Source organism: Fistularia commersonii, chromosome 2 (assembly GCF_037954325.1).
Source record: "Fistularia commersonii isolate RoL2024-O1a breed Wild chromosome 2, RoL_Fcom_v1.0, whole genome shotgun sequence".
Lineage (NCBI taxonomy): Eukaryota > Metazoa > Chordata > Actinopteri > Syngnathiformes > Fistulariidae > Fistularia > Fistularia commersonii.
The window spans coordinates 4,054,769-4,080,634 of record NC_141285.1 but is presented as its reverse complement, the minus strand read 5'-3'; the positions used below and the strand labels follow the sequence as shown (position 1 = coordinate 4,080,634).

Genomic DNA, 25,866 nt, shown 5'->3' with positions numbered 1-25,866 from the left:
CGAGGGGTATTTCATTGGACTTTGGCAGATTTAAAAATAAATGATTTAATTTTCCCGCCTTCTGATACCCATGTAAAATTTGAGAAAAATGAAAAACGCTATCAAGCATTTTGTGCTGTCCTGAAAATGTATTGGAACACTCCAAGGAATTAATCAAACATTGCCTGAAAATCAACTTGAAACATTTTTTTTAAATCTATCCTGAAAATAAGCAGGATTTTGCATAAAAATGAACCAAAAAAATTGCCAAAAAAGTGATAAAAATAACCTGAATATCACTCAGTAAAATCTGTAAATTAGGAACAAGTCACTTGATTTTTTTGAAATAAAATATTCACTGAAAACTCTCAAGTGAATATCACTTGATCGACAGAAAGAGACCCTATTTGAAGTCGGAGCGGCGGGAACAGATGTTGGTATCACTCTTACCAGCTGGATTTTTGCTGATAATGTCCAGGAAAATGTTCCCAGAATACAGTGTTATCCATGTTATAGTTTCCTGCCCACCTCTGAGGTTAAGATATTCCAGTTACTAACTGTATTGCATCTTCATCTGCAGATCCCTCCCTGCAATCATCCTATCCGGCCTTTGTAATGTACACATCCCTCATTTACAAAAACATGACTACACCGGTTTACACTACTCTGAAAGGGGTAAGAACACCTGGACACACCAAGATGTGCTGCTATATTTATTTTCAGCTAGTATTCGCCGAGTATCTGAACACGTGCGCACTTGGATCAAAGCATTTTGTTTGTGCTACCTTTAAAGTGGACGGATTTCATCAGACTTTTTCAACTGATATTTTTTTCCAATGCAATCATTTTACAGTGCTTTATGTTTCTCTGTCACAAGTTAGTAATACTCATAATTATCTTTGGCATACATTTCAATCTTTCTGCTTTCTTGCTGACAAAGAAAGCTGAACGCTGGTTTTTGCTTTACGATCATGGGTTTCAGTTTACCGTGTGTCCCATCATTTGGATGATCATCATCCTGCTTCTATTCTTTAGAAAGCCACACTACTGAGCAGCAGCCCCATCTTAGATGAATCATCCAGCTCCGAGGAGTCATCCAGTTCTGGAGAAGAGGATGGCTCCCTCTGCAGCTCTCACACATCCTCCAGCTCCCGCAAGGAGAGCAGCCCAGGCAGCCCACGGTCACTCAAAAGAGGTGCAGTACTTGGACAATGGAGATTTTTAGTCAAAGTAGAAAGTGCTTCAGGTTTTTTTTATCAGCCTGTCAACATGAAAGCATGATACTAACTTAATTCACATGGCAGGAAAGTTTCATGATTTTTCATAATTGTCAGATGCGATGAGATGAGATGAGATGAGAACAACTTTATTAATCCCGAAGGAAATTGTTGTGCCAGAGTTTCAAGTAAAAAACATAACAGTAATAGATTATAGTAGAAAGGAGGAAGAATAAGAAATATAATGAAATATGAATTGTCTTAACTAAGACAATTGTCAGTCAGTTAGTTCTATTTCTGTTCTTTTTTGTATCGTTTTGCAGCATTTCTAGTTCGTATGTTCAATGTTGCACAGCGGAATACATTTAAATGAAATAATATCCTCGTCAAAATAAATGATTGTTATATACTGTGAAAGGTGCTTTGATTTTGCAATGCAATATGAAAAGTGTTCTAATGGCTTGATAAATCTGAAACAAAAGTCAAGTGTATACCTATTACTGTTGGGATATGTTGACAGAAAATCTTGTGAAAATCTTCTGAAAGATGATTTAAATTGTTTTGTGTTCCCGCATTACAGCTCGCCAAAACAGAGAAATTCAATGAAAATGGCTGAGTAATGGATAATATGCGCATTTAAAAGTTGTGGAAATGTTTCTCGTTTGCGAAGCAATTTTTTTTCACCATTAGTCAGATGACTTGTCTAATAGTTTGCATAATTGGTAGCTGCTGTTAAACAGACCATCCTCCTCTCAGCACTTTGGCAAGGAGCAACATTCAATATTTCAGAGCAATTCCTTGCATTCATACACATTAGTCTCCAGCTTAAAATGTCCCGTTAATTCCTGGTGTGTGATGGTCTGTACCAAGGAGTGGGAACCCAACACGAGCAGGAAGTAATCTCTGAGTGAGTCATAACAAAGTGATAAATCAAATTCCAGTTTTCACTGCATTTAAATAGCTTATTTTCCCGTAATTTGTTGTTTTTAGACCATCTGTAGTAGTTAATTGCAACCAGGGAGGGCAAACTCTTCGCCTTTCTGAACCCAATTTATAAATACAGCCTGTAAAGTACTTAGGGACACGATTGCAAACTGCAACTCCACCCCTGACCATAGTCAGTTTCTCTAAATCCTGTGTAGCGTTTTGTTATATCTGTATTAAAAGCACAAAAGACTGTTAATAATCATACTATTGCAAATCATATGTTACTTGTCACATGATTTACAGTGTTTGTTTTTTATAAATCTGCAGCTGTGTCCATGTCCTCGATGACATCAGAGAGTGACTATGCCATCCCTCCTGATGCCTACTCCACAGACACAGAGTGCTCTGAACCAGAGCAAAAACTCCCCAAAACCTGCTCCTCAGCCAGTGACAACAACAAGAGCGTAAGTTAATTCTATATTTAAAGAATAAACCCTGGTTTCAAATACATCTGCAATCCCATTCCAATTGATAAACACTGTGATGAATTTTGAATTGTGGAGATTCTTTCGCTGTCTTTTAATGTTCGTATATGATGATCATTTTAGCATATCCTGCAGTACTATACAGTACAGCACACTCAACTTGTACTTTGGGATCTTGTTCGATTTTGTGATTATACATTAAACAAAGGATGATTAATTTTTAAACACACATTGGTTACTTCAGTCTTTGAATTTTGCTTGCAAACCAATTTCACGTTTGTGTTTCACCTTTCTGTGTACATCATTAGTATCATGTTGGATTTTTTAAGCTCCTGGGCCAGATTGATGCATCTGTAGACTTTCACGCTGAAAAGCCCGTTTTACATGGATTCATCCTGCCTCGATTGCAGTCGCTCACCTTAGTGTGATGTGCACAGGCATCGAGAGTAGACTTGGTAGAGTGTGACACAGTTCTCCCTTAAAATAAAATCAATTGACACAGTTAATCTTTTTGGTTTCACGGTGGGAGAGAAGGAGATGTCGTCCTAAGTATCCTGAAAGAAAGAATAGCATTTTTCAAAAGACAAATAAAACAATGAAAAAAGAAAAGGTTCAAATAAAGTGTCAAATCATTTCTCAAAGCTGTCCCGTTTCGTATAAAACCTGTCAGGAGGACATTCGAGAGGCAGAACTGAACGTAGTTACATTTTGTAGGAACCCATGGAGAAATCAGGCTATTTGTTGAAAATGGTGAAGACGTGGAAGAAAACTTGGAAGAGACGCTGGTTTGTCCTCAAAGATGGCGAGCTGCTCTACTATAAATCACCCGTGAGTATAAAACTGTGCTTGGTGGAATTACACACAGTACAGTGTTGGAAGGGGGAAGTGGAGCAACTACACACACAGCAGCATTGACAGATTTCACTGTGCCTGAAAAACACATGTTGCAAAATGCTGGCCTCCCTTTCAAACTAAAGTCTTGAGATATTTTTCATTATCTAATAAAACTTGTTCATTTTCAACTGGATTTCATTTGTTTAATTTGATCTAGGCTGCCAGCTCTGCTCAGCTACCAGGAGCGCAAAAACTGTTGATAGCAAATTTGATATCAAAGAGAGGTGTATCTGTTAACCTTATACAGGTGTATCTGTTAACCTTATACAATTAAATCCACTCTGAAGTGGAGCAAGAGAAATCAATGCTTTGAGATGAATAAACATCCTGCTAATAAAAAATGGGATTAAAGTTAGAGTTAAAGACTGTCATGATTCAAAAATCAATGAAAATTCCGCTAAATAACACAGCAAGAAAGGTGGAACAGGGTGTTGTTGCTTAAAAGACTATTTTTGAGCCAAAAATAGAAACTCAAATGATATGTTAATTACATTAATTCTGCATTCTGTTGGATTAATGAATCTCATTTTCTGAATCTCTCATCTTTCTCTTGAATTTCATCTCCACCGCTAAACAACTCCGTGTTTGTTGCATACTAGATGTAATTCTTGCCTGTTTTATGTCTGCAAGATGAGTCAAACAGGCTAGATGTATTAGGAAATATTCTCTTTGGTCTCTAGTTGCTCATTACTGGACACCGTGTGCTATGTAAATGTTTGCAAGTATAAGAAGTTTCATGCGTTGACGCAACGAGCCGCCCCTTTAACCTTTTTCCTCCTTCTTCAGAGTGACGTGATCAGGAAGCCTCAGGGCCAGATTGAAGTCAGCGCAACCAGCAGCATTGCACGCGGAGAGGGAAAACAAGTCCTCCAGGTATTCAGCCAGACTCATCAATTGCATTGGAAAGACGTGTAAAACAATCTTCACCTGCTTCATTGTTCATTTAAAGTGGATTCACAGAAAATAGCAGAGTTGATTTTCATCAGACATCAGATGGTTGGTCCTTACCCCTCCTTTTTATTGTATTGTTTTGCGCAGATTGTGACCGGGAAGCGCGTGTACTACCTGAAGGCTGACTCTCCAAACCTCCTGGAGGAATGGCTCAGAGTGCTGCAGAGTGTGCTAAGAGTCAAAGCGGCAAGTCCTCTCTTCACACAGCCTGATATTCGGCCTGGCATGAAGGGATTTCTGACCAAGGTTAGTTGACCAACCTGAATAAATATCTTTTTTTTACTTCTGAAAGATACATTTTCAATTATTCATTTCCCATTAGCTTTTCAGGGAAGTCACTGCTGTTCTGTCACTCTCAGGTAAAACATGGCTATTCCAAGAGGGTTTGGTGCGCTCTGATTGGCAAAACGCTGTATTACTTCCGGAGCCAAGAGGATAAGGTACCGCTTGGAACTTTTCCACCATGCATAAACAGACCTGAAATAATTCTTCATGTTTTTATGTCTATATATTGTGCTTTTTTTGTAAACTATCCAAAGGATTTAAAAATAGATGATGCATTGCTCGACAACATCTTAATCAGAATCTCATTCTATTTATGTGTTCTCAGTTCCCTCTGGGTCAGATTAAGCTCTGGGAAGCTCGGGTGGAGGAAGAGGACAGGTCTCGGGATTCAGATGACGACCTGAATTGTGGCCGGGGCTTACAGGGGGTTCCCTTTACCATTGCCATCCATCCACAAGAACATGGACCAACTTACCTGCTTATTGAGTCCCGTCATGAAAAGGTCACTCATTCCCTATTTATTTATCACCGGGGCAGGTTGAGCCAATGATTGACTAGAGCATATTTCTTTGATTCTGAATTAATGATGCTCAACTTCTTGCTTTTGGAAACTGTGATTATTACATGTAATTTAGTGCATATTTTTTCAATCAGCCAAATTCAAACTTTTTTTTAGTGGTGTGGAAGGTCCAGACTATCATGACTGGATTGATATTTGCGATCCGATGAAATTGACAAGAAAAAAGGAAATCTTGTAATCTTACTTTTTTGCCCAAGCAAAATTCTGAATAATTTATGTATGCTTATGTTCAAAGTGGTAGGGTTGTAAAAATACTTGAGAAACTTGTATTATATAGGAAGAGTGCAGGCAAAAAAAAAAAAAAAAATACAGGTTTAACAGCCGATTTGAAGAGAGCTTGGATCATTTCAAGTTTGCAGCGTTTGAAGTTGGCTGCATTTTACAATAGGTCCTGGCTTTTTTGCAACATTTTGGTGCATCATAAGATAAAAGTCAGGTCAACAATGAAAACTTTACAATTTTGTGACTAAATGACAAGTGAAGCTTGTATTTTATCGAGAAATAAGAGGTGGTGGGCTTCATCTTCTTCTGTCGAAACATAGCATTTGTAGTTATTTTACACTCTGTATGCTTCATGGCCTGCTCATTTTATTAATTAAATTTAAATAGCTGTGTCAGTCTATGTGTTTACAGTTGAAAACTCCAAAATGTAATCACACTGAAAATGCTGCACACATGATCAGGACTTTGTATGTACACATTTCATCGCATGTTAATAGTGATCCAAGTCTGTAAAAGCCTTCAAGATGGAAATGTTTGCTCAAGGCGAAGGACATGATAATACAAAATGAGATAGTATAAAATCTAAAAGGGTCATGTGGCTTGTTTTGTGATCACACCTGAGTGATGTTTGTGTTAAAATGTATCGCTAAACACTTACAATTGTGCCGCTATATTGTAGGACTCGTGGCTGTATCATCTGTCGATGGCGGCGGGTACAATGGTCGGCAAAGTCGGCACTGAGTTTGAACAGCTGGTTGGGAAACTTTTTCATCTGGACGGAGACCCAAGTATGTGGTTTTTCTACAAAATCTTTGCACTTTAGAATACCATCACACTAAAATAACCAGCCCTCTGAATGGAATAGCTGCCATTTATAAGATTTGCAATGGAATATGTGTGTTTATGATTAGTCTAGATCATGTTTATTTCTGCTTTATCTACTTATAGGATGCGGCTTCAGTTACAGTCTGTTTGCCCTTCAAACACTTTTTCATAATCACATATCCCTTGAAGGCTTCCAGCTAATTTCTTCAAACTTCTTCATGTTTATTCAAGGAATGAACACTGGCCCGGATTGAAATATTTAGCCTTTTATTGCTTCAAAAACCTGTTTAACTTTAAAAACCTACCAAACAAGAAATAGGTATGTCAAGTGGGCACGGCACTGTTGGCAGATAATTAGCAGCGACATGAAATGATGATAACTATGAAAAAAAAAAAAAACTTGTAGGGTGTTGGTTGAGACATTGATCAAGTCTTTGATTTATGCCTCAATATTTTAAATTTAGGGGGTCATGATGGCAAATTGGTTGGTGCTGTTGCCTCATAGCTAAAAGGCTGGTGGTTTGATGCTGACAGGAAAAGAGTTTGCACGTTCTTGTGTCTGCAAGGGGGTTCCACGGTTGTATGAATGAGAGAGTTGTTTGTCTCTATATGTTGCCCTGTGATCAACTGCTAACCAGTCCAGTGTGCACTCTTGCCCAGTTACAGCTGGGATAACCCCCCCCCCCCCCCCCCCCATCCTGAGTGCAGGATCAGCAATATACTGTAGATAATGAATGAATTGATATTTTGAATTAATCCGTTCTTGATGCTTTCAGAGTTTCTTCTATCTGCACTTGTATGATGAACCCTGCTTTTAGTTGAGTTTGTCTCCATCTTGCAGGCTCTCAGATCTGGAGACATCCCATGTTATGTTTCAGTAAGGAGGCTCTGTCATCTCCCCTCACCACGCTGCCCTCACAAGCTCTGCAGACAGAGGCTGTCAAACTCTTCAAGGTACAGAAATCTCGATGGTGTTGAAGATAAGATAAGATAAGATAAGAACAACTTTATTAATCCCGAAGGAAATTGTTGTGCCAGAGTTACAGAAAATATAACAGTAATAAATAATAAAAAGAAAAGGCAGAATTAGAAATAAAATAAACTATAAACTATAAAGTGTCTCAGTGAAACTATAAAGTGTCTTAGTAAACAAGTGATAAAACTATAAGTGTCTTAGTAACAAGTGAGGTAAGGAGTGCACAATAGTATGATAAAGGAAAAATTGTCGTGTACTGTTATGAAATGAAATATTGCACAGCTCTGAATATTGCACAGTGAAATGAAATATTGCACAGTTTTTGTGCCAGAGCATTTTATCCAGATATGTCATCCTTTTAGTTGGACATTAATCCTCTGACTGCTTTTTATAGATAAAGTATTTTGTTTGAACTTAAATTTTATTAACTTGGGAATCCTTCTCAGATAGCGCAGCTCATTTTGAAATCACTGTTTCCCTTCCTTGTTTTTTGTAGACTTGCCAGCTTTTCATCAATGTGGCTATCGACGCCCCGGCCATCGACTACCACGTCTCTCTGGCCCAGAGTGCCCTGCAGGTGTGTCTGACCCACCCAGAGCTACAGAATGAGTTCTTCTGTCAGCTCATCAAGCAGACCCAAAGGAAGCAGCCTCACAGCCACCCTGGACCCCTGCAGGTACATTCTCAAACCACTGGGTGGCAGCAGTAACCTGTGAGATATGTGAGCAGGAAGCTTCATAGAGAGACTCATCTTTCCAAACTGTCCAAAGATATGTCAAATCCGATTAATGTTGCAATATGATTGCAGATAATTATTCACAAGTTGAAACTCGCCCTGTCAGTACCATTCATACTCCTGGCAAACGTGCTCTTTAAATACCTCAGGAACCCTTTTATTGAATCTTAAGGGGTCCATTCCACCGAAACACAAGTGTACCTTTATCTTCTGCAGGCGAATCATAAGCAGAAGTCCCACATTCAAGTTAAAGGTGTGGAAGGTTACATGAATTCTTTGGAAATATGAATTTGGCTTCCCATAGCAATGGATTTGAAAGACACATATACAGACACATCGTATAGTTGGTGGACTGATTGACAACTTGAGTGCCACAATGCTTCAAAATAAAACACTGATATCGGTTTGTCTTTGCAAATTGATACTTCCCCCCTTAAAAACTCTCAACATTATTTTTGTACGCACACACGTGTGTGTGTTTGCGTGTGTCATCCCCTAGGGCTGGCAGTTTTTAGCCCTGTGTGTTGGACTGTTTCTGCCTCAGCATCCATTCCTCTGGCTGCTCCAAGTTCACCTGAAGAGACACGGAGATGCCAGGTGAGAAAACAACACAGACCTTCTTCTACTTCTTCTCCTTTCGGCTTTTCCCTTCAGGGGTCGCCACAGCGAATCAACCCTCTCCATCTAACCCTATTCTCTGTATCCTCCTCTCTCGTACCAGGAACCTTCATATCCTCTCTCACTACGTCCATCAATCTTCTCTTAGGTCTTCCTCGAGACCATCTGCCTGGTAGCTCCAATTCCAACATCCGTCTACCAATATATTCACTTTCCCTCCTCTTTACATGACCCAACCATCTCAGTCTGGCTTCTCTGACCTTCTCTCCAAAACATCTAACATGTGCTGTTCCTCTGATAGACTCATTCCTTAGCCTATCCATCCTGGTCACTCCCAAAGAGAACATTAGCATCTTAATTTCTGCGAACCCTAGCTCTGCCTCCTGTCTTTTCGTCATTGTAACTCTTTCTAGGCCATACAGCATCGCTGGCCTCACCAGCAAGGACCATGCAGTACAAAATGTACCAAATCTGTTTGCGGTTTTCCGTTAATCAAATCAGTCAGGCACATCTGACCCATGCCCCATGTCATTACTAAAGCTGTCAATAAGAAACATGTCAATATTTTCTCATAAGTTACAGTCAAATAGCAAAATATTACTAATACATGTAAACAATGATCGACCCTAAGGATTAACTATTTAATCCCCTCAGCTGCTGAAAAAAATCATGTAGCCAAATCTTTCAGATGAAGCCTAAAGGGTATTGAAGTATGTCTTGTTTTGTTTTTGTTTTTATATATTTTGTCACTGAATGCTTGTGCACTTTTCAGACCTTGTTTTACAAAATGTTTATATTTACCACTGTAACAATGCAGATGAGGGAGAGACATTCTCTGTTCTGCTTTTGCAACTTGTGGGTGCAGCGGTTCTCTCAGTTAGGCTTGATCAACATGTTTTTAACCCCAAGGTCCACCGGTTTCCATTAAAAGTCTTCAATATTACTTTTAGTATACTGAACTGAAATGTATATTCCAGAATATGGAGGAGCAAATTGTTGTCATCCTGTCTTTCGCCTTACTTTCTTTTATTCTTTTATTTATTTGTGGATTTTATTTTTGTCTTGCTATCTCCTGTCTTCTGCCTTTCTATTTCTCATATTTATAGTCATATTTATTTGCTTTTTTTGACATTATTTCTGTTACGCTGCTGTGACAAAGGAATTCGCCTTACGGGGATCAATAAAGCTTATCTTATCTTATCTTATCTTATCTTATCTTAGAATTTGAGTGTATTGAAACTTCAGCCTTGTATAATTTATTGAACAGAAAAATGAATTGCGTGTGTGAATGAATTGCTTGCATCATTACACCGCTGAGCCCCCATTATTTTACCTCCATTGCTGGTTCCAGCATTAAAACCATTCATAAAACTCTTTATCCCGTGTCCTCATCTTTGCAAGCTATGCAGCAATTGCTAAATTAATTATTCAACCATATGGTGCCATAAATGTTTGTCTCTCTTGGCTAAGTACCTTCAATAAACATGCAGATTCATGTCATATTTTTGGTCTTGGTTTTGCTCCGTGTTAAGTTTTATTATGTGAAAGCACTTACTTCTTCTCTTTCTTTAGAAATGAGGTGGGCAAGTATGCTATCTACTGCCAGCGCTCGATGGAGCGCACCCAGCAGAAGGGCGAGAGGCAGGCCAGGCCGTCCCGCATGGAAATTCTGTCCATTCTGCTGAGGAACCCTTATCACCACTCCCTCCCCTTCAGTGTGCCGGTCCACTTCCTCAATAATACCTACCAGGTAACATCTGATGCATCGTATGACGCCGAGTAGAGGATAGCAGAGCTTGTTCAAAAAAAAAAAAAAAAAAAAAAAAACCCTCACTAACCCAAGCTTACTGCTCTTTGTATTTCCTGTGCATCGTGTATTTGCGAGTGTATTTGCAGTCCCTATGTCCTCTATTGTAAGTCGCTTTGGATAAAAGCGTCTGCCAAATGCAATATAATGTAATGTAATGTTCATGCTAACGGTTTGAGTGGTGTTGCAATTGTCTTTGATTACATAATGACCAGTTTAATACTTATCAATCAGTCTATCTAAACAGCCAAGCAAAGATTCACCATGCTACTTCTCTGTTCACTCTGACATTTATTGTATAATTCCACCCATGACTTCTCCTGTCGTGTTTTGTATCTTACGAAATTTTAAGAAATAGCCAGCTCTTGATATATATGTTACAAGGATCCTGTTCCTTTTTTTTCTACAGATGGCTACCTGTAAAATGACTTTAATAATAATAATAATGACGAAGGAAGAAATTACCTCAATTGCAATAGACTGACAGAACACTCAGCAAAACATTGCTAGACTTTGGTCAGGAATAAGGAAGAAATCGACACAAAAATCAGCAGAAAGTACCAGGAACCTGGAAATCACAATTAGTATCGTTTTCAGTTTGCACCTTTAAACAATGCTAAAAATATTATTGATTCCAAGCAAATAAAAACTAATCTATCAATCTCCTCTCACTTCTTTTGGCACAATTTGACAGCCTTGAGATTTTACTTTTGATTGTCATATCGAGATATAGCCGTAACATGAATGATAATGAGTAGGCTTTTAAAACAAAGATTCACTTTTCATTTGTTTGTTGCGTAAGACCTTCACCTCACATTGTGTTCAAAGCCTGACATACAAAACGGACATACAGCATTTTATTTAAAATTCTTGAAAATGATGATGCACCGATGCATTTATAAATTAGTGTGTAATATCCGTAGAGCAAAGAGAGAGAAGTAAGTGTGAGAAATAAGGGTGGCTGTGAACAGTTTGCAGAGCAAGCATGAATGTAGAAGATTTGGTCTTGCTGTATGACGAAAATGCAAAACATTTCAGGCATTTTGACTCAATCTATATCAAATAGACCCCTGTCTTAGTTTGTACCTTTAAGATGTCTTGGATGGAAATAAATCATCTTTCACTGTGACAACAGACTTATTAGAAAACACATGAATCAATAGTTGATGAAAAGCTCAGGGTTCACAGCTCGCAAATCTCCTGCAAATCGCTCCGGCACTTACTGCAGGTGGTGAGCTTCGATGCCTCGACCACCGTGGACGAGTTCCAGTGTCGCCTGAACCAGGACACTGGCATGAGGAAACCAGGCCTGTCGGGTTTCAGCTTGTACACGGACGACCCCACCGGGAGAGAGCTGGAACACTGCCTGCATCAGGGAAGCATCAAGGTGCACCCGCCGTTTACACAAACACCACTTGATGGCGTCCCGACATAGACTTGGTCAGTAAACATTTTTTCCACCCACCCCTCCGGCAGATTTGTGACATCATTTCCAAATGGGAGCAAGCATCTAAGGAGCAGCATACTGGCAAGTCAGAAAACACCAGGACAGTCCGTCTCACATACAAAAACAGGTAGATATAACGTGACTAAGTCGGCCTCTTTAGAAATGAACTAAATCCCTCAAAATTAAAAGTCCCATCTGTGTGATGCTAACTTCAGCTCAAAAAAAAAAATCTCCTGTCATTATCTCCTTTCTACCTCTTTCCCCTGTTCTATCCCCCTGCTCTGCCTGTCCCTCCCCAGGCTGTACTTTTCAATTCAGGTGAGGGGGGAGTCAGAGAGGGAGCGGCTCCTGCTTGCTTACCAGACCAATGAAGCCATCGCGGCGGGCCACTTCCCCGTCAACAAGGAACTGGCTCTAGAGATGGCCGCCCTGCTGGCCCAGGTCTGAACTTTTTTTTATTTTTCGATTGTGTTTGGCTGGTATTTCCCACGCCCTGTGAGTCAGTGCGTCATCAAGATGTAGAATGTGGCCCTAGAAGCACATAAAAAAACAGAAACCACACCAGGGACTGTTGTTGATGTGTCTGTGTGCAAATTTAGTCCCTGATATGATAAAGGGCAGGGCTACACAGATGCCACAGTGATAAGCACTTACGCTTCACAACAAGATGGTCCCTGATTCAATTCTGACAGCTCGCCTTTCTTTGTGGAGTTTGCATGTTCCCCTCGCATTGTCCAAAAATATGCAGTAGGTTCCTTGGAGACCCTAAATTGCCCAGACATGTTAATGAGAGAGTGAATGGTTATACACTGCTCAAAAAAATAAAGGGAACACTTAAAAAACACATCCTAGATCTAAATGAATGAAACATTCTTATGAAATACTTTGCTCTTTACACAGTTGAATGTGCTGACAACAAAATCACACAAAAATGATCAATGGAAATCAAATGTATTAACCCATGGAGGTCTAGATTAGGAATCACACTCAAAATTAAAGAGTAAAAACACACTCCAGGCTGATCCAACTTTGATGTAATGTCCTTAAAACAAGTCAAAATGAATCTGTGTTGCTTCCTGAGTGGACACTATGATTTCACAGAAGTGTGATTGACTTGGAGTTACATTGTGTTGTTCAAGTGTTCCCTTTATTTTTTTGAGCAGTATATATGTCTACATATGATTGAATGGTCCCCCACCTCACGCTCAGTTAAAGCAGGGAATGTACAGGATAAGCAGTATAGATAGTGAATGAATGAGAATAAAATATTTCTTGAGAGAACGGTTAAAAAATGAAGTATTGAAAACTATTAAAGAAGTGCCTTTTTGGATAGAAATTGGCAGATGATGCCATCTATGTTGCCGTGTAGAAAATGGCAGTAGATCAGGTTAAAGTTAGCCTGTATTCAAATGAAATAGAAATTAATTTTTGCATGTTTTAATACAGATGTATGTTACAGTAAATAGCACTTGAGGGCGTGATTAAGTCATTGATATTTTTGTCAATTGGTGTTTGAGATCTAGTAGAAGGGAAGAGTTAGGAAGCAGAAATTAGCAGTCACATCAGATCAGTTGCAGATCAGATAAGTTAATGTAAATTGGGAAACGTTGACCTACAAGTACAGAGTAAGAAACATTACATAACTTTCCTGCCTTCGCTTTCTTTATTGGTGTGTTCAGGTGGAGTTTGGGGATTCAGAACGTCAGTTTGCGGCTCCTGGTTCGACCCAGACCAAGTCCAACCAAACTCTGAAGCAGGTCCTGGACAGATTTTACCCCAAGCACTATCGGCGGGCCACGTCTGACGACGTGCACAGGTAAAGGCATATGCTAAATCCCGGCTCTCACTGATCCTCCCTGTCTCATCCATCTCATTCAGACTCAGTTATCAGTGATTGGAGGATGCTCTCCCACCCTTTATTCATGCTATTCCAGTCCTATTAGTTCTCCATGAAATATAAAAAAAAAAAAAAAATTATTTGCTGTTATTTGTTATTACAATTACACAACAGCGAGCTTTCTAGCTGTGCAGCACAAACAACTTTAAGGATGCTTGAAGCCGATCTTCTTTTCCCTTCAGCTGTTCCCTTCAGAATCACCTGCCTACATCTAACCTTGTCTTCTGTATCTTCTTCTCTCCAACCAACTAACCCCAAGTCATCCTTGACTCCTCTCATAAATCTCCTCTTTGGGCTTCCTTGAGCACTCCTGCTCTACAGTTCCAGCCTTGAGGTCAAAAAGAAACCTAATCTGTCGCTGTGTCCCCTTCCAGACAACTTCTCCAGCGTCTGTCGGCCCGTTGGGCCTCGCTCAGGGGTCGGAGCTCATCAGAATGTGTCAGGATTTACCTGACTGTTGCCAAGAAGTGGCCTTTATTTGGTGCCAAACTATTTGAGGCAGAGGTAAGTGTGTGTCCCGCTATCTCAAGTAAAATCGAGGTTATCTCACACATAGTCCTTACACAGCTGTATTTGCTCTCAGATGAAAAAAACTGCAACTTGCACAATTGATATTGTTTTTAGGAACTCAGTCGCCTAAATGCAACTCAAGGAAAAATGTACTATCTGAACAATGTGTAGGTTCTACCACGAGTAGAATACCATAAGATACCATACCATAAATGTATAGACCAGATCACTTGCCGCATTGTCTTTATAAAACAATCTACCATTCGCTGTGGGGTTGTTAAATAACATATACTTTTATGATTTTTATGTAGTCTATCACGCCGTCTCCAGACCAGGGCGTACGTGTTTGGCTGGCAGTACATGAAGATGGAATCAGTGTCCTGCAGTACAACTCAATCGTGAGTATATCTGACGGAACCGGTCATTGCTCTTAGCTGTCATAGGACACACCGAAAACAGAGGACCGTGCAGGCTGGGAAAACCTGTGCATGTGTGTGTGCATGTGAGTATGTGCGTTTGTATGGTTGGGCAGGAAGTTTGGAATCTTTATTGCTGATTATTACAATATGTAGTCTTTGTTTCACCACATAATAGCAGTCAGCATTCTTTTCAGTTGTTCACGAACGTTTAAATGTAAAAAAATGAAAACAATTGAGCAAAGGGGGATATGACCAATGATTGTAAAGAGCTACGGGAAATCACAGACAAATCTACTTAAAATGACAACAGCAAGTGAAATTCAAATGAAGTATAGCAGCATTTAAAAAAATACTAATATTCATTTAATTATCTTGTCAATGTTGTCAGAATATATAAATATAATGTAAATAGTCATTGTAAAAGTTTCATTTAGAAATTATATAGGTGTATACACTTGTATGTGTGTGTCTTCAATGACAGTATTTAGTATTTACTTGTCTATATGTAGTCATATAGTTACTAATCATGACTTTTTTGGGTCTGGATCTAAAAATTGAGGGGTGCTCTCCAGCAGTGACTGATCTGAGACATTTAGTCCAAAAGTTCAAATCAAGGAAAAACTAAGGTTACTAAATCCACAAAAATGCCTCATGTCAAAACGTCTTTATCATAACTCATGTTATATTCAGTGTATACATAGCGGCAATTTACACACAACATATGCAATGCCAAGTGTGCAGCTTTGCACATCCTGCATGTTTTTGATCTAATACTGTCTTGATGTTAACGATTGTGTTCAGAAGCCATTGGTGTCCCACCCCTATAAGCACCTGATGACGTTTGGAGGCTGCAAACAGGACTTCATGCTGGTGATGGTCCAGAGTGCTGGGACCAACGCAGCCAAAGACAAGCCATCTGAAAAACATCTGTTCGCTATGGACGCCTCCAAGGTTTGAGGGAATAATGTACATGTATATCTATCTATATATAAAGATAGACAGACAGACAGACAGACACACACACACACACACACACATACAGTATATATATACTGCTCAAAAAAATAAAGGGAACACTTGAACAACACAATGTAACTCCAAGGCAATCACACTTCTGTGAACTCATAGTGTCCACTCAGGAAGCAACACAGATTCATTTTGACTTGTTTTAAGGACATTACATCAAAGTTGGATCAGCCTGGAGTTTGTTTTTACACTTTAATTTTGAGTGTGATTCTTATCCAGACCTCCATGGGTTGATACAATTGATTTCCATTGATCATTTTTGTGTGATTTTGTTGTCAGCACATTCAACTGTGTAAAGAGCAAAGTATTTCATAAGAATGTTTCATTCATTTAGATCTAGGATGTGTTTTTTAAGTGTTCCCTTTATTTTTTTGAGCAGTGTATATATTTATATACCGGTATATAAACACCAGATATTGGGTGCTTATAGTGTGAATTTGGACCCAGACTCCATTTTTGTCTCTGACGTTGAGTGACTGCAAAGCCCAAAGCATGGTCAAACATTGTTAAAGAATTACACCAATTGCCAAGAAATAATGCTTGAAATACATACGATAAAGGGCCCGAAAACTCGATCCCTGGAGGACTCTGATCTCCCTGTCGTTTTTCATCCACAGATCAGAGAGATCACCCTCCTCATCTCCAGTTACATCAACAGTGGTCATCAGCAGAAGGCGGCCGTCCATCACCTCTCAGCTCCGGCCCTCATGGTGGCTCAGCCCATCAGTCTGAAGAGCAAAGAGTTGAGGAGCAAATCCCCGCCAGCACTGGGACGTCCCAGCAAAGCCCCCACGCTGCTGTGATGGACAGCAGTGGAAAAACCCTCACTTCAGTTTACTGACTTTTTATATTCACACATGAAAAGATTTTGTTCTTCCGTCATGAATTCAATTTTACTTGTTTGGACAGATTTCAGGTCACACTGGAAGTGGCACCTCAGCGTGTACCATACTGGATTTCTGGGAGACGGTGGCCTCTTGAGTGATTGATTTCAGTGTATGTAGCCCTGTGTCAGATTTATGAACCTGAGAGCTGCGACCGACCTTTATAGGTACAAAGGTCTTTTTGAAAACAACTCAGCGTCTTTACCCGACTATCAGGTTGTCTTTGCCTCTCCATGGTATGTCACCTTTATGACACCAAAGAGAAAAATCAACATAAAGTTGCAGAGTGTCTCATCAGTCTGCATCGTTTCTACAGGTGCTGTTTGTAAATACCACAACATTTCTGATATAAAGGCACTAATGATGCTTTTTTTATCAAAACATAATTTAATTTTTTTTTTTAATTTCGGGCAAACACCCTTTTAACAAATGGTTGTTTTCATGAAAGGTACTGAACACTTTAATGTGGCAGGAGATAATAACCAGCAGCCAGATATAATTAGACAAAATGAAAATAATGCAACTGTATTGCAATAGAAGTAACTGATAAGCTCGTGGTTTTAAGACTGGTTTTGTCAGAGGATATATGTTTCATACCAGTATGAGGTTTAGTTACTGAATAGCCAGAGTTGAGGAGGGGAGTTCAATCACTTACAAATACTGTGAAGCCTTTCTACATTTAGTAAATGTCACTCTGTGGGAGATATTGTGGTGAAATGCAAATTCTGAAAGAGCATCGGGGAAGATCACGAGGAATTGAAACTTTGGTGAAACAATAAAGTTTGAAGGAGATAAAGAGAAACAGAACGTTTACACAGCATTTGGCATTCGTAATAACGCAGTGTTTACCACAGCCTATGTCACAGATAAGCAATATACAGGACAGTTCTTTTCTTGCATCAAGCTGTAGTAAAAAAGCGACATGCCAATCACCACCCAAAGGATTTAGCTACAAAACCATCGATCGACACTTGAGCGACTCTAAAATAATCTGACACTTGTTTTCTGCCACTTCCTGGTTTGGATCAGTGACGTGCTGATACCTTGGACAGATGAAAGGAACTGACACACCTCATTCCAGCTCCGAGTTGGGGGGGAGGGGTTGATATGTGATACCTACCTGCCTGTCTCAACAACCAAGAGACCTGCCTTTGTCACTGTGTTGCCATGGTGTCAAAGAGAGGGAGGGCATCAGGGAGGAAGTGGGTTAGGAAAAAGGGAAATGCATAGACAAATAATTTAACCTGGTGCCACACTGTGATTACTGATAGCAAGCGCATGTATCAGAAGTAGAAAGAGGAAATTGGTATGGAGTTGGTAAACTGATGTGTTCCCAGAATAAAGTGAAGAAGACCGACTTATTGAATATCAGGGTGTTTCAGTGTTTCTCTGCTTTGGTTATTCTTAATTTGCAGAAGAGGCTTCAATGGGGACTGTCTAACACTGAACATATTGCTGCAAGTGTTCTTCCCAACACTCTGTTTAGGGAAACGCTAACACTGAAATGTGTGTTTGTGTCTGTACAAACTACATAGGGAATTTATGACTAGATCAGAACAGGACCAACAGGTTAGACACAGAGCCAGATCGTTTCAGAGAGACAAGCTTCCCCGGCAAGAAAGACTCACCCTTTTTAGTTTCACCAACAGATAGTGTTTTTTTTGTCCTTCAACTGCCATAATATCTCAGTGAATGCAGTTAGACATGAAGTCATCTGTGGCTTTAGACAATTATTAGTTAGTAGAGACCAAGAGTAGAAAAAATTAACAGGTGGACAAAGGGGTGCCAAGAAAAATCACATGATTTAACTGTCGGAATGGAGGTTTTATTATTCTCTGGCTTTAAGAAAGACATTCAGTAAATATCACATTTTGTTTGTTGTCTAAACTGAAAAAAAATCTTCAGTTTTGCAGCAAATTTAGGGACTCGACAATGGGCTTTAATAAACTACATCAACAATTTGCTCAGCCATTTTGAAAACATGAGCTGGATGATACTCTAAACTTATTGTTCAAATATGGTCTGCAATCACAGAGCAGGACTGAGAAATTTGCACTTTCCTCAGGCACTAGGGCCGATGCACACCCCTTCATTCCCACATCCAGTCAACCTTTGTTGATAGTTGGACATATTATCCCCTCGGGAATAAACTATTTGATTTATAGACAGGATTATCCTCATGTTACAGGTCACGCATTTCGACTTTTTTTATTAACCCTGAAAAACAAACTTTTTTTTTTAAAACGTTTATTAAAAACAATCCAATGAAACACATTAGTAAGAAACTGTACACGATGACAGAATTGATACCATTCAACAAGTTCTAATGCTAAAATCCATCATTTCTGATGTAGTTTTTGTGTTAAAGCATCATTCTTTATGGCAGACAGATTAGATATTGCTGAAGACGTAAAGCAGTTCATAAATAAAAAGGCTATTGCGAATAGTGCCGATGACAAAAAGCATGTTAATTGTTCATTTACATTTTGATTCCTCAAGTATGATGGCACAGTCCCACAAAAGGATGTTCACCCAGGTGCTGCTCATTGTCTCCTGCTGCCAGGGAGAGATTACATGGCTTCCATCTCCCTTTGCTGGAAAGAAGAACAAATAGATGAGGGAAAACTTTCGAATCCATGAAAACTTTCAACGGCAGGAGGGTCATCTTACCTGAGCTTTGTTGTATTGCTGCTGCCTCCTTTTGGTAAAGAACTGCACACAACAAAAAAGAACAACTTAACAACTGATTTCTTTTTTTACCTTAAAAGATACCAATGCTTTGAGTACTGTTCACTTACAAGGATCAGAAGGCCTGCAACCACCGCCAGTACCACCACCACGATGACAGCGATTATGCCACCAGGCAGATGCTGCATGGTGAACGTCGGGGCCTCCTCGTCGACGTAGTATACCAGAATGTTCTCCATCTGCAGCTTCTGGTCACCCACTGTGGGTTCAAAGTTTTCCTGGTTCTTGAAGAGGGGCAGCACCTTGACCTACAGGACCATAGCAGGATGTGCTCAGTGAAACTGACAAGAAAACTGAGAAATTAAATGAATAAATAAAATTTAAAAAGTGACCTACATCTTTCTCCATGTAGTAGGCCATGTTGGTCAGGTCAAACTCGCGATTTCCCTTTGGCTTCTCCACATCGACCACGATCAAGCGGCCATCGGCATCGTACTGCCAAAGGGATAGAACGCTTTACAAATGTGTCTGGGACACCTTTTGAAATTGGAAACCACCATTAACTCATTCTTCACTCACCTCAACGCTTTTCACCAGATCCTTATTGAAGTTGTCATAGCGATTGTACATGGCGTTCGCAATGGCACTGTGACATAGACATAAAGGTTATGATTGAGTAACACGTGTTAAATTGTGACAAAAGCCATTTTAAAGTGTACTTACTCCTTCAGGAGTTTGGTATCTACTGGTTTGTTCACTGCTTTGTGCTTCAGCTGCAGGCGAACCATGCTAGGCAGAGGAGGAAAAGAGTTAATGAGACTGAAATCACCTGCAACTCAAAACTGAAGGTGGTTGAGAGAACTTACTGCGTCTCCACCAGCTTGTCACATTTGAGGTTCGTGTCTCCCTTATCGGTTCGGCGAACGCCAGCGCTATTAACACACCAGCACACTTCGGTGTTGTTGCACTGCTTGGCCCGAAATTTGCCGTCGGCCTCACAATCAGGGTCATAGATGCCATCGTTGTCCACAAAGGCTGTCTCCACTGGCTTGCCACCAATAAGGCGGGTGTCCCAGCCTTTTTTCGCTCTGTACATCTCGGCCTTCATCAGGAAGCACTTGGGGATCACTGATGGAGAAACATAAAGTGAAAAAGCGCTGTGGGGGAGCAAGGTTACATTGTTTAATGTAGAGGTTTTACTTACATTTGTCGCAATTCAGTACTTGTTTGTTGCTCTCACCAAGAGGTATGGAACACTTACAGGGATTTCCATCACAGGTGGCCCACTTCATGGAGTTACATGAACCTATACACACACACACAAAATCCCCTTAAAATACAACTATCACTGACAAGGACTTCAACCTCAACACAAAAAGCCCCAACACACAATTACTTTCATTCAGACAGTTAAAAAATATTTTTGAAATGAAGCACACAAACGTAAGCTAACTGCATGCCACAAATATTCTGGTTAATGGCTTTTCAAAAACCGAAGAGACAGAACAGGTACACCTGCACGACAAGCACCTGGGCGTTGGTTTCTCCAAACAGAGTCCCCGGGGGAGCGGTGCTAAGCGTCCCAACCCCCACTCACAACGAGATCTTGATTCAAGTGCGGTTTTAGGTGAAGTTTTCATTTTTTCCTGATTATATTTATCTATAAAATCATAAAAATGGCCACGTCACCTACATTTCCGGGTTGAACTCTTTTTTTTTTTGACGAATTTAGGTTTTCAGATAAACAATTATTTTTAGAACAACAATTCAGGAATACATACATATATATACACACATAAACATAAAAATATAATTAAAAAAAAACTCACCAAAAATAATAAATTCTTTTGATACTAAATTCATCGAAAAAAAAAAGTTCAAACCAGAAATGACAGGTTTCACTAAAGAACTAGGCCTCCCGGAGTGTTCGGCCATACTCAAATAAAAAAGGTAAAACGAAATACTTACAGCTTTGCGCAGAGGCTCCGGACGCAAAGGCTATCAGAACGAGAGCTATCCACACCTTCATCGTCGAAGTGTTAAAACTTTTATAGCGGGTAAATATTAAAAAAAACAACAACTCTTCCTCGACTTCCTTTCCGTGCGTCGTCCTCAGAGATCGAAGATGGAGTAGCGTCGAGTCGCTCGAAGCTTCCTTGTCTTTCAGCAGGTGTGTCCCGGTCAAACCTGTTTAGAGAGGAAGACGCGGCAAAATTGAAGGACGCGGGGACGATACAAGTTACTCAACCCGCTCCGAAGACTACAAATTCAAGAAGGCAGGTGTTGTGATCACTGATACAAATGAGTCTGGAACTACATTTATAAAAAAAAAAAGACCTATCGTCTGATGACGTCATGCTAATTTGCATACGCGATGGGCTTGCCGGTTTCAGGCTCACCTTGTTTCCGCTTTGACCATATATGGTGTCTCTCGCTCCCTGGCTCTCTGTTGACATACCGAAACGAGCGAATCCTTCAATAAACAGATCTTTGCTGTCGACAAAGTTTTCCACTCTGAACTACAATAAGAAATAAACAATTAACTGACTCATTCGTTTGATATAATATATAAACGATCCATTTTACTGGGGTTATTGTTGATTTTCCAGTTACCGCGAGTACCCCCAGGGCAAATAAAAAAAAGCCTACATCTACCTCTGTGGATAACATGTGGAGTCTTGTCACTTCATTAGTTGTGTCTTTTCAAGTAATAAGCCGTCACTAAGCTAATACTACATCTTAGTGTGCATCTTATTTGTTGTGAAAGAGATACCTGTGACATCACAAGATCAACTGTCCTGCTTATTTCAAGACAGAAACCTGAGGTTGGGAAAACATTTTTTCTGGTGGTGTGAGTCACATGGTATGAATGAGTCATAACCTTAAGTGACAGAAATCATTCTCAGAAAGAATTAAGGAAATATTTTTTACCATCTGTTTTTCAATGGAGGATATACTGTGTGTTAACACAACTTCAGTGTTGAATATAGGAATACTAGAAGCTGAAGTCTTTCCCTTTTCAAATACAAAAACACGGTAGTCCACCGTACAGACATTTCTATTTATCTTGGGTTTTAGCAGATTTATTTTCTTTTAATAAGATCCCCTTTGGTAGATTGTCTTCTTAATGTAGCTTTATACTTTGTTGCCTGTGATTAAAAAGTGTCAGGATCCCTTTATTCTCTTTGTTGATACTGTAGACACATGTATGTGTATGAACAGTATTCAATTAACCAAGTCTAATTTAATACACCTTTTCATCATAAACATGCCTGGCAGACACCCGGCAATTTCAATTCATCTTCTATCACACTTTTAATTTAGCTATATTAAAGGTCAAAAATTTAAATCAAACAACTACATGAAGATAATGACATGTTGTCTTTGGCATTTGGCAAAAAAAGTTATAAAAATAAATCAACCTGTAAATTTAAATTATGAATCTTAATATTTAGTTTTCATCAAATCCATTTGAGACCTGATGATATGTTTAAGTGTTTTTGAAGAGGCTGCATGTGCTGCTGTCAGTTTACTGGGTCAAAAAAGAAGCTGTGTCGTATATTAGCATGCATCACATTAACATTAACTGTATATTTGACATGAAAAGTATGAGAGTATTAAAACATCTTCGACAATAGCACTTTTAAATTACAATAGTTTTATATGCATCCAGGAGGAACCCCAGACAGCATTTCTCAGCAATAAAACAATTATTGTTCAAGGCAAAAACTCCACATTCTAAAACAGATCAAGGACACCCACAATGTATCTGATCATGGGTAAATTCGTCTGAGCTTAGGATATATAAGTTTCTTAATTCTATAGAGTCTTTAGGGTTTATTTGATTATCAGGTTTTGCATGTGTTTAACTCATTACTTTGATTTGAGTTTGTAAAGTGTTTAATTGATATCACGTGATGTGTTATAGTGCTAGGATTTTTTGATTCTAGAATCCAATTGTGAATTTCAAAGGATCGTAATTTTGTGTGTCTTATTTCACATTTGTGGAAATCTTCCTTTTTGTGTCTCTCAAAATAATTTTTCATGCTTCTGTTTTGAGGGAAAAAGGAACATGAGCAAATTGTTGATCTGCATAAAGTATAACCGCACACTCTATAGGTTTTAGAGTACCATCTAGTGGTGACAGTTAAACTTACAGGAGCGTTTTGGACTTCATCCATTCATCCATTCATCCATCCATCCATCCATCCATCCATCCATCCATCCATCCATCCATCCATTGTTTGCTCTGTATCCTGCACTCAGGGTCGCGGGGCGAGAGGCGGATATACCCTTGGTCAATTGCAGGGCCACATATACAGACAAACAACCATTCAGTCACTCATTCATTGGGAGCAATTTCCTGAGTAATTTCCCAGTTAAGGGCTATGGGAGGAGAGCTAACGTCTGCGCCACCGTGCCGCCGCATTTGGAACTTTTGAAATTTTATTCAAATTCCGAAATGAAACCCCAGAGTGTCATTGAAAGTCTTCTTTCTGTTTACAAAAAATGCTTTATTGGCAATTCAACTGAGATGACATCATTAACTGAAGAATTATTTTACACTAAATGTGCGCCCCCCCGTATTTTTCCATTTCCTATAACTATGTTATAAGGCTGGGAATTCAAAACAATTCATGCAGAGTCACAACACATTATGTAAAGGGCAAAAGTTCAGGTTAGTGATGCAGTGTCAGATTTTCTTTTTCCAACCCCTCCCTCAGAACATTTTTATTAAAGGATAATTTAGATAGTCTTATTTGAGTAAACACCTAGTATTGATTGTATTAATTACACAGTAAAAGAAAAGAAAGCGGAATCTTATGTACATGATGTCTATACATGAGGCATCTGACTCTAAATACAGTACATTCAAACAGTAAATATCACTTAATTCCACTTAATCTTCTTCTTCTCTTATAACAGTGATTTTGGATACCTGCCTTCCTCAACTAAGGTGATTAGACCCTCGGGGAACTGCTGTGTTTATTGTGTGAGAGCTGACACATAACCAGGGCAATATGGGTGTTCCCCTTCCCAGAGGTTTAAGATGTCAGGGCAGTGCATGGCAGGTTGAGGTGGGCCATTGTCCATGGTCCCTGGGGCGGGGGAACCAAGACAGAGTCAGGGAGAGAAGGAAGAAGCTACTGGAAGACAGAGATTCAGCAAATAGAAGGGGAAAGAGCAGAGAGAGAGCAAGTGGAGGGGAGACCACACTTTCTCCCCCAAGAACTACTCAAAGGCCGCCAACAGAAGGGAAGATATGGGGTGAGAGAAAATCTCCATGGGCTACTGTATTATCTGCTTTTGTTTTACTTTGCAATTTATTTTTCAAATGTTTTGACGTTATAAAAAGACTCAATTGGTTCTGATTTAATCAAAGATACACTTAGGAAAGAACAATATGATTTAGATTCTTATGCATGTTTTATGACGGTGCCATTATATCATCTTCGGACTTTATTTCTAATAGTTCATTTTGAGGCTACAATTGATTTGCTTTTCTTACCCATATTTACTCATGTGTACTTATATTTTTTTAATACTCCAAATGCCTGAGTACAATGGTACTAGGATACATTAGAGTAACAAACATAAGTACACAAATACTGCGGCCGAAAATGAGAATAATTTAATGGGCAGCAGCCAAGTCATATGATTTCGGACATACAAGGAGGAGTGGGGAAGGACATAAAATGTAAATAAAAAGATAAATGTATGGATTTATATCTTCATTCAATGGACGCTATTTAAACATCGTAAATCAATAGTAAAGTGCTCACCATTGGCTATGCTGTATCCTGCAACCTAATGCCATGAATTAAAAGTTATTGAATAATTCGGCATTTTGAAAGTAGTTCACTGGTTTCTTGTATTTGTTATAAAGCCTGCTTGCTGTTACCTTAGCTCAGTTTTAGGACCAGACGCACGAGCGATCAAAAAGTGAAAATTCAAAAACAAAGTCGTGTGGAACTATTTGCTTAAAAAGAAAACCAATGTTTGAGAAGAATAGAAAACCCAAATTGAGGCATTGGATAAATAACCAACTGCACCTCAACAGGAAAAGATTTATCTGAGTATCAAATGCTTTCTATGGGCTAATTGTGAGATGAGGGGTATTTTTGCAGTCTCTGTTCTCCGTCCTTCAGGGGAGGCTCCATGTCTTCTACACTCGACTGTTGTGCTTTTATGTAACAGGAGTCTGCCGCCGTTCTCTCACTGTTCGCCCAGAGCCCTCCTCTCTCTCTCTCTCGACACGTACAATAGCCCTCCGTGGCCAGGAAGAGAGCTGACATTTATATTGTAATCAAATCGGAACTAACACAGAGACCTGTCATTTTTCTAATAAGCCAAATGAATAGCCGAGCAGTTGGCTGTAGAAGAACTGAGGTGACTGACAGAAATTTTCAGCCCTTGCCGTTCCTCATTAGGTGGCCATTGTATTTTTAAAACATCGCCCCTTTTCACAGTGGATTGTTTAATATGTCAAGAG

At 39.4% G+C, this 25,866-nt stretch overlaps 2 protein-coding genes across 2 annotated transcripts in view; one reads left to right on the top strand and one right to left on the bottom strand.

Annotated features, from left to right (window-relative positions):
- Positions 1 to 18,051, top strand: part of plekhh2 (pleckstrin homology domain containing, family H (with MyTH4 domain) member 2) — a 34,086-nt gene extending 16,035 nt beyond the window's left edge. The window contains exons 10-30 of the mRNA XM_086164764.1: positions 560 to 654; positions 1,015 to 1,174; positions 2,451 to 2,587; positions 3,323 to 3,436; positions 4,289 to 4,375; positions 4,541 to 4,699; positions 4,813 to 4,893; positions 5,064 to 5,240; positions 6,220 to 6,328; positions 7,207 to 7,319; positions 7,838 to 8,017; positions 8,577 to 8,674; positions 10,268 to 10,445; positions 11,731 to 11,889; positions 11,979 to 12,076; positions 12,249 to 12,390; positions 13,629 to 13,765; positions 14,221 to 14,350; positions 14,668 to 14,754; positions 15,577 to 15,726; positions 16,419 to 18,051. Coding sequence (XP_086020890.1) covers positions 560 to 654; positions 1,015 to 1,174; positions 2,451 to 2,587; positions 3,323 to 3,436; positions 4,289 to 4,375; positions 4,541 to 4,699; positions 4,813 to 4,893; positions 5,064 to 5,240; positions 6,220 to 6,328; positions 7,207 to 7,319; positions 7,838 to 8,017; positions 8,577 to 8,674; positions 10,268 to 10,445; positions 11,731 to 11,889; positions 11,979 to 12,076; positions 12,249 to 12,390; positions 13,629 to 13,765; positions 14,221 to 14,350; positions 14,668 to 14,754; positions 15,577 to 15,726; positions 16,419 to 16,604 — 2,777 coding nt within the window. The 3' untranslated portion in view covers positions 16,605 to 18,051. The remainder of the gene's footprint in view (positions 1 to 559; positions 655 to 1,014; positions 1,175 to 2,450; positions 2,588 to 3,322; positions 3,437 to 4,288; positions 4,376 to 4,540; positions 4,700 to 4,812; positions 4,894 to 5,063; positions 5,241 to 6,219; positions 6,329 to 7,206; positions 7,320 to 7,837; positions 8,018 to 8,576; positions 8,675 to 10,267; positions 10,446 to 11,730; positions 11,890 to 11,978; positions 12,077 to 12,248; positions 12,391 to 13,628; positions 13,766 to 14,220; positions 14,351 to 14,667; positions 14,755 to 15,576; positions 15,727 to 16,418) is intronic.
- Positions 18,052 to 18,488: 437 nt separating this feature from the next.
- Positions 18,489 to 21,701, bottom strand: epcam (epithelial cell adhesion molecule). Its single transcript, XM_086164776.1, has 9 exons — positions 21,342 to 21,701; positions 20,578 to 20,679; positions 20,240 to 20,501; positions 20,097 to 20,162; positions 19,953 to 20,019; positions 19,770 to 19,868; positions 19,484 to 19,681; positions 19,356 to 19,397; positions 18,489 to 19,279 (listed from the first exon to the last, which is right to left on the bottom strand). The coding sequence occupies exons 1-9, from the start codon at positions 21,400 to 21,402 to the stop codon at positions 19,256 to 19,258; spliced, it is 921 nt and encodes a 306-aa protein (XP_086020902.1). The 5' UTR covers positions 21,403 to 21,701; the 3' UTR covers positions 18,489 to 19,255.
- Positions 21,702 to 25,866: the final 4,165 nt, after the last annotated feature.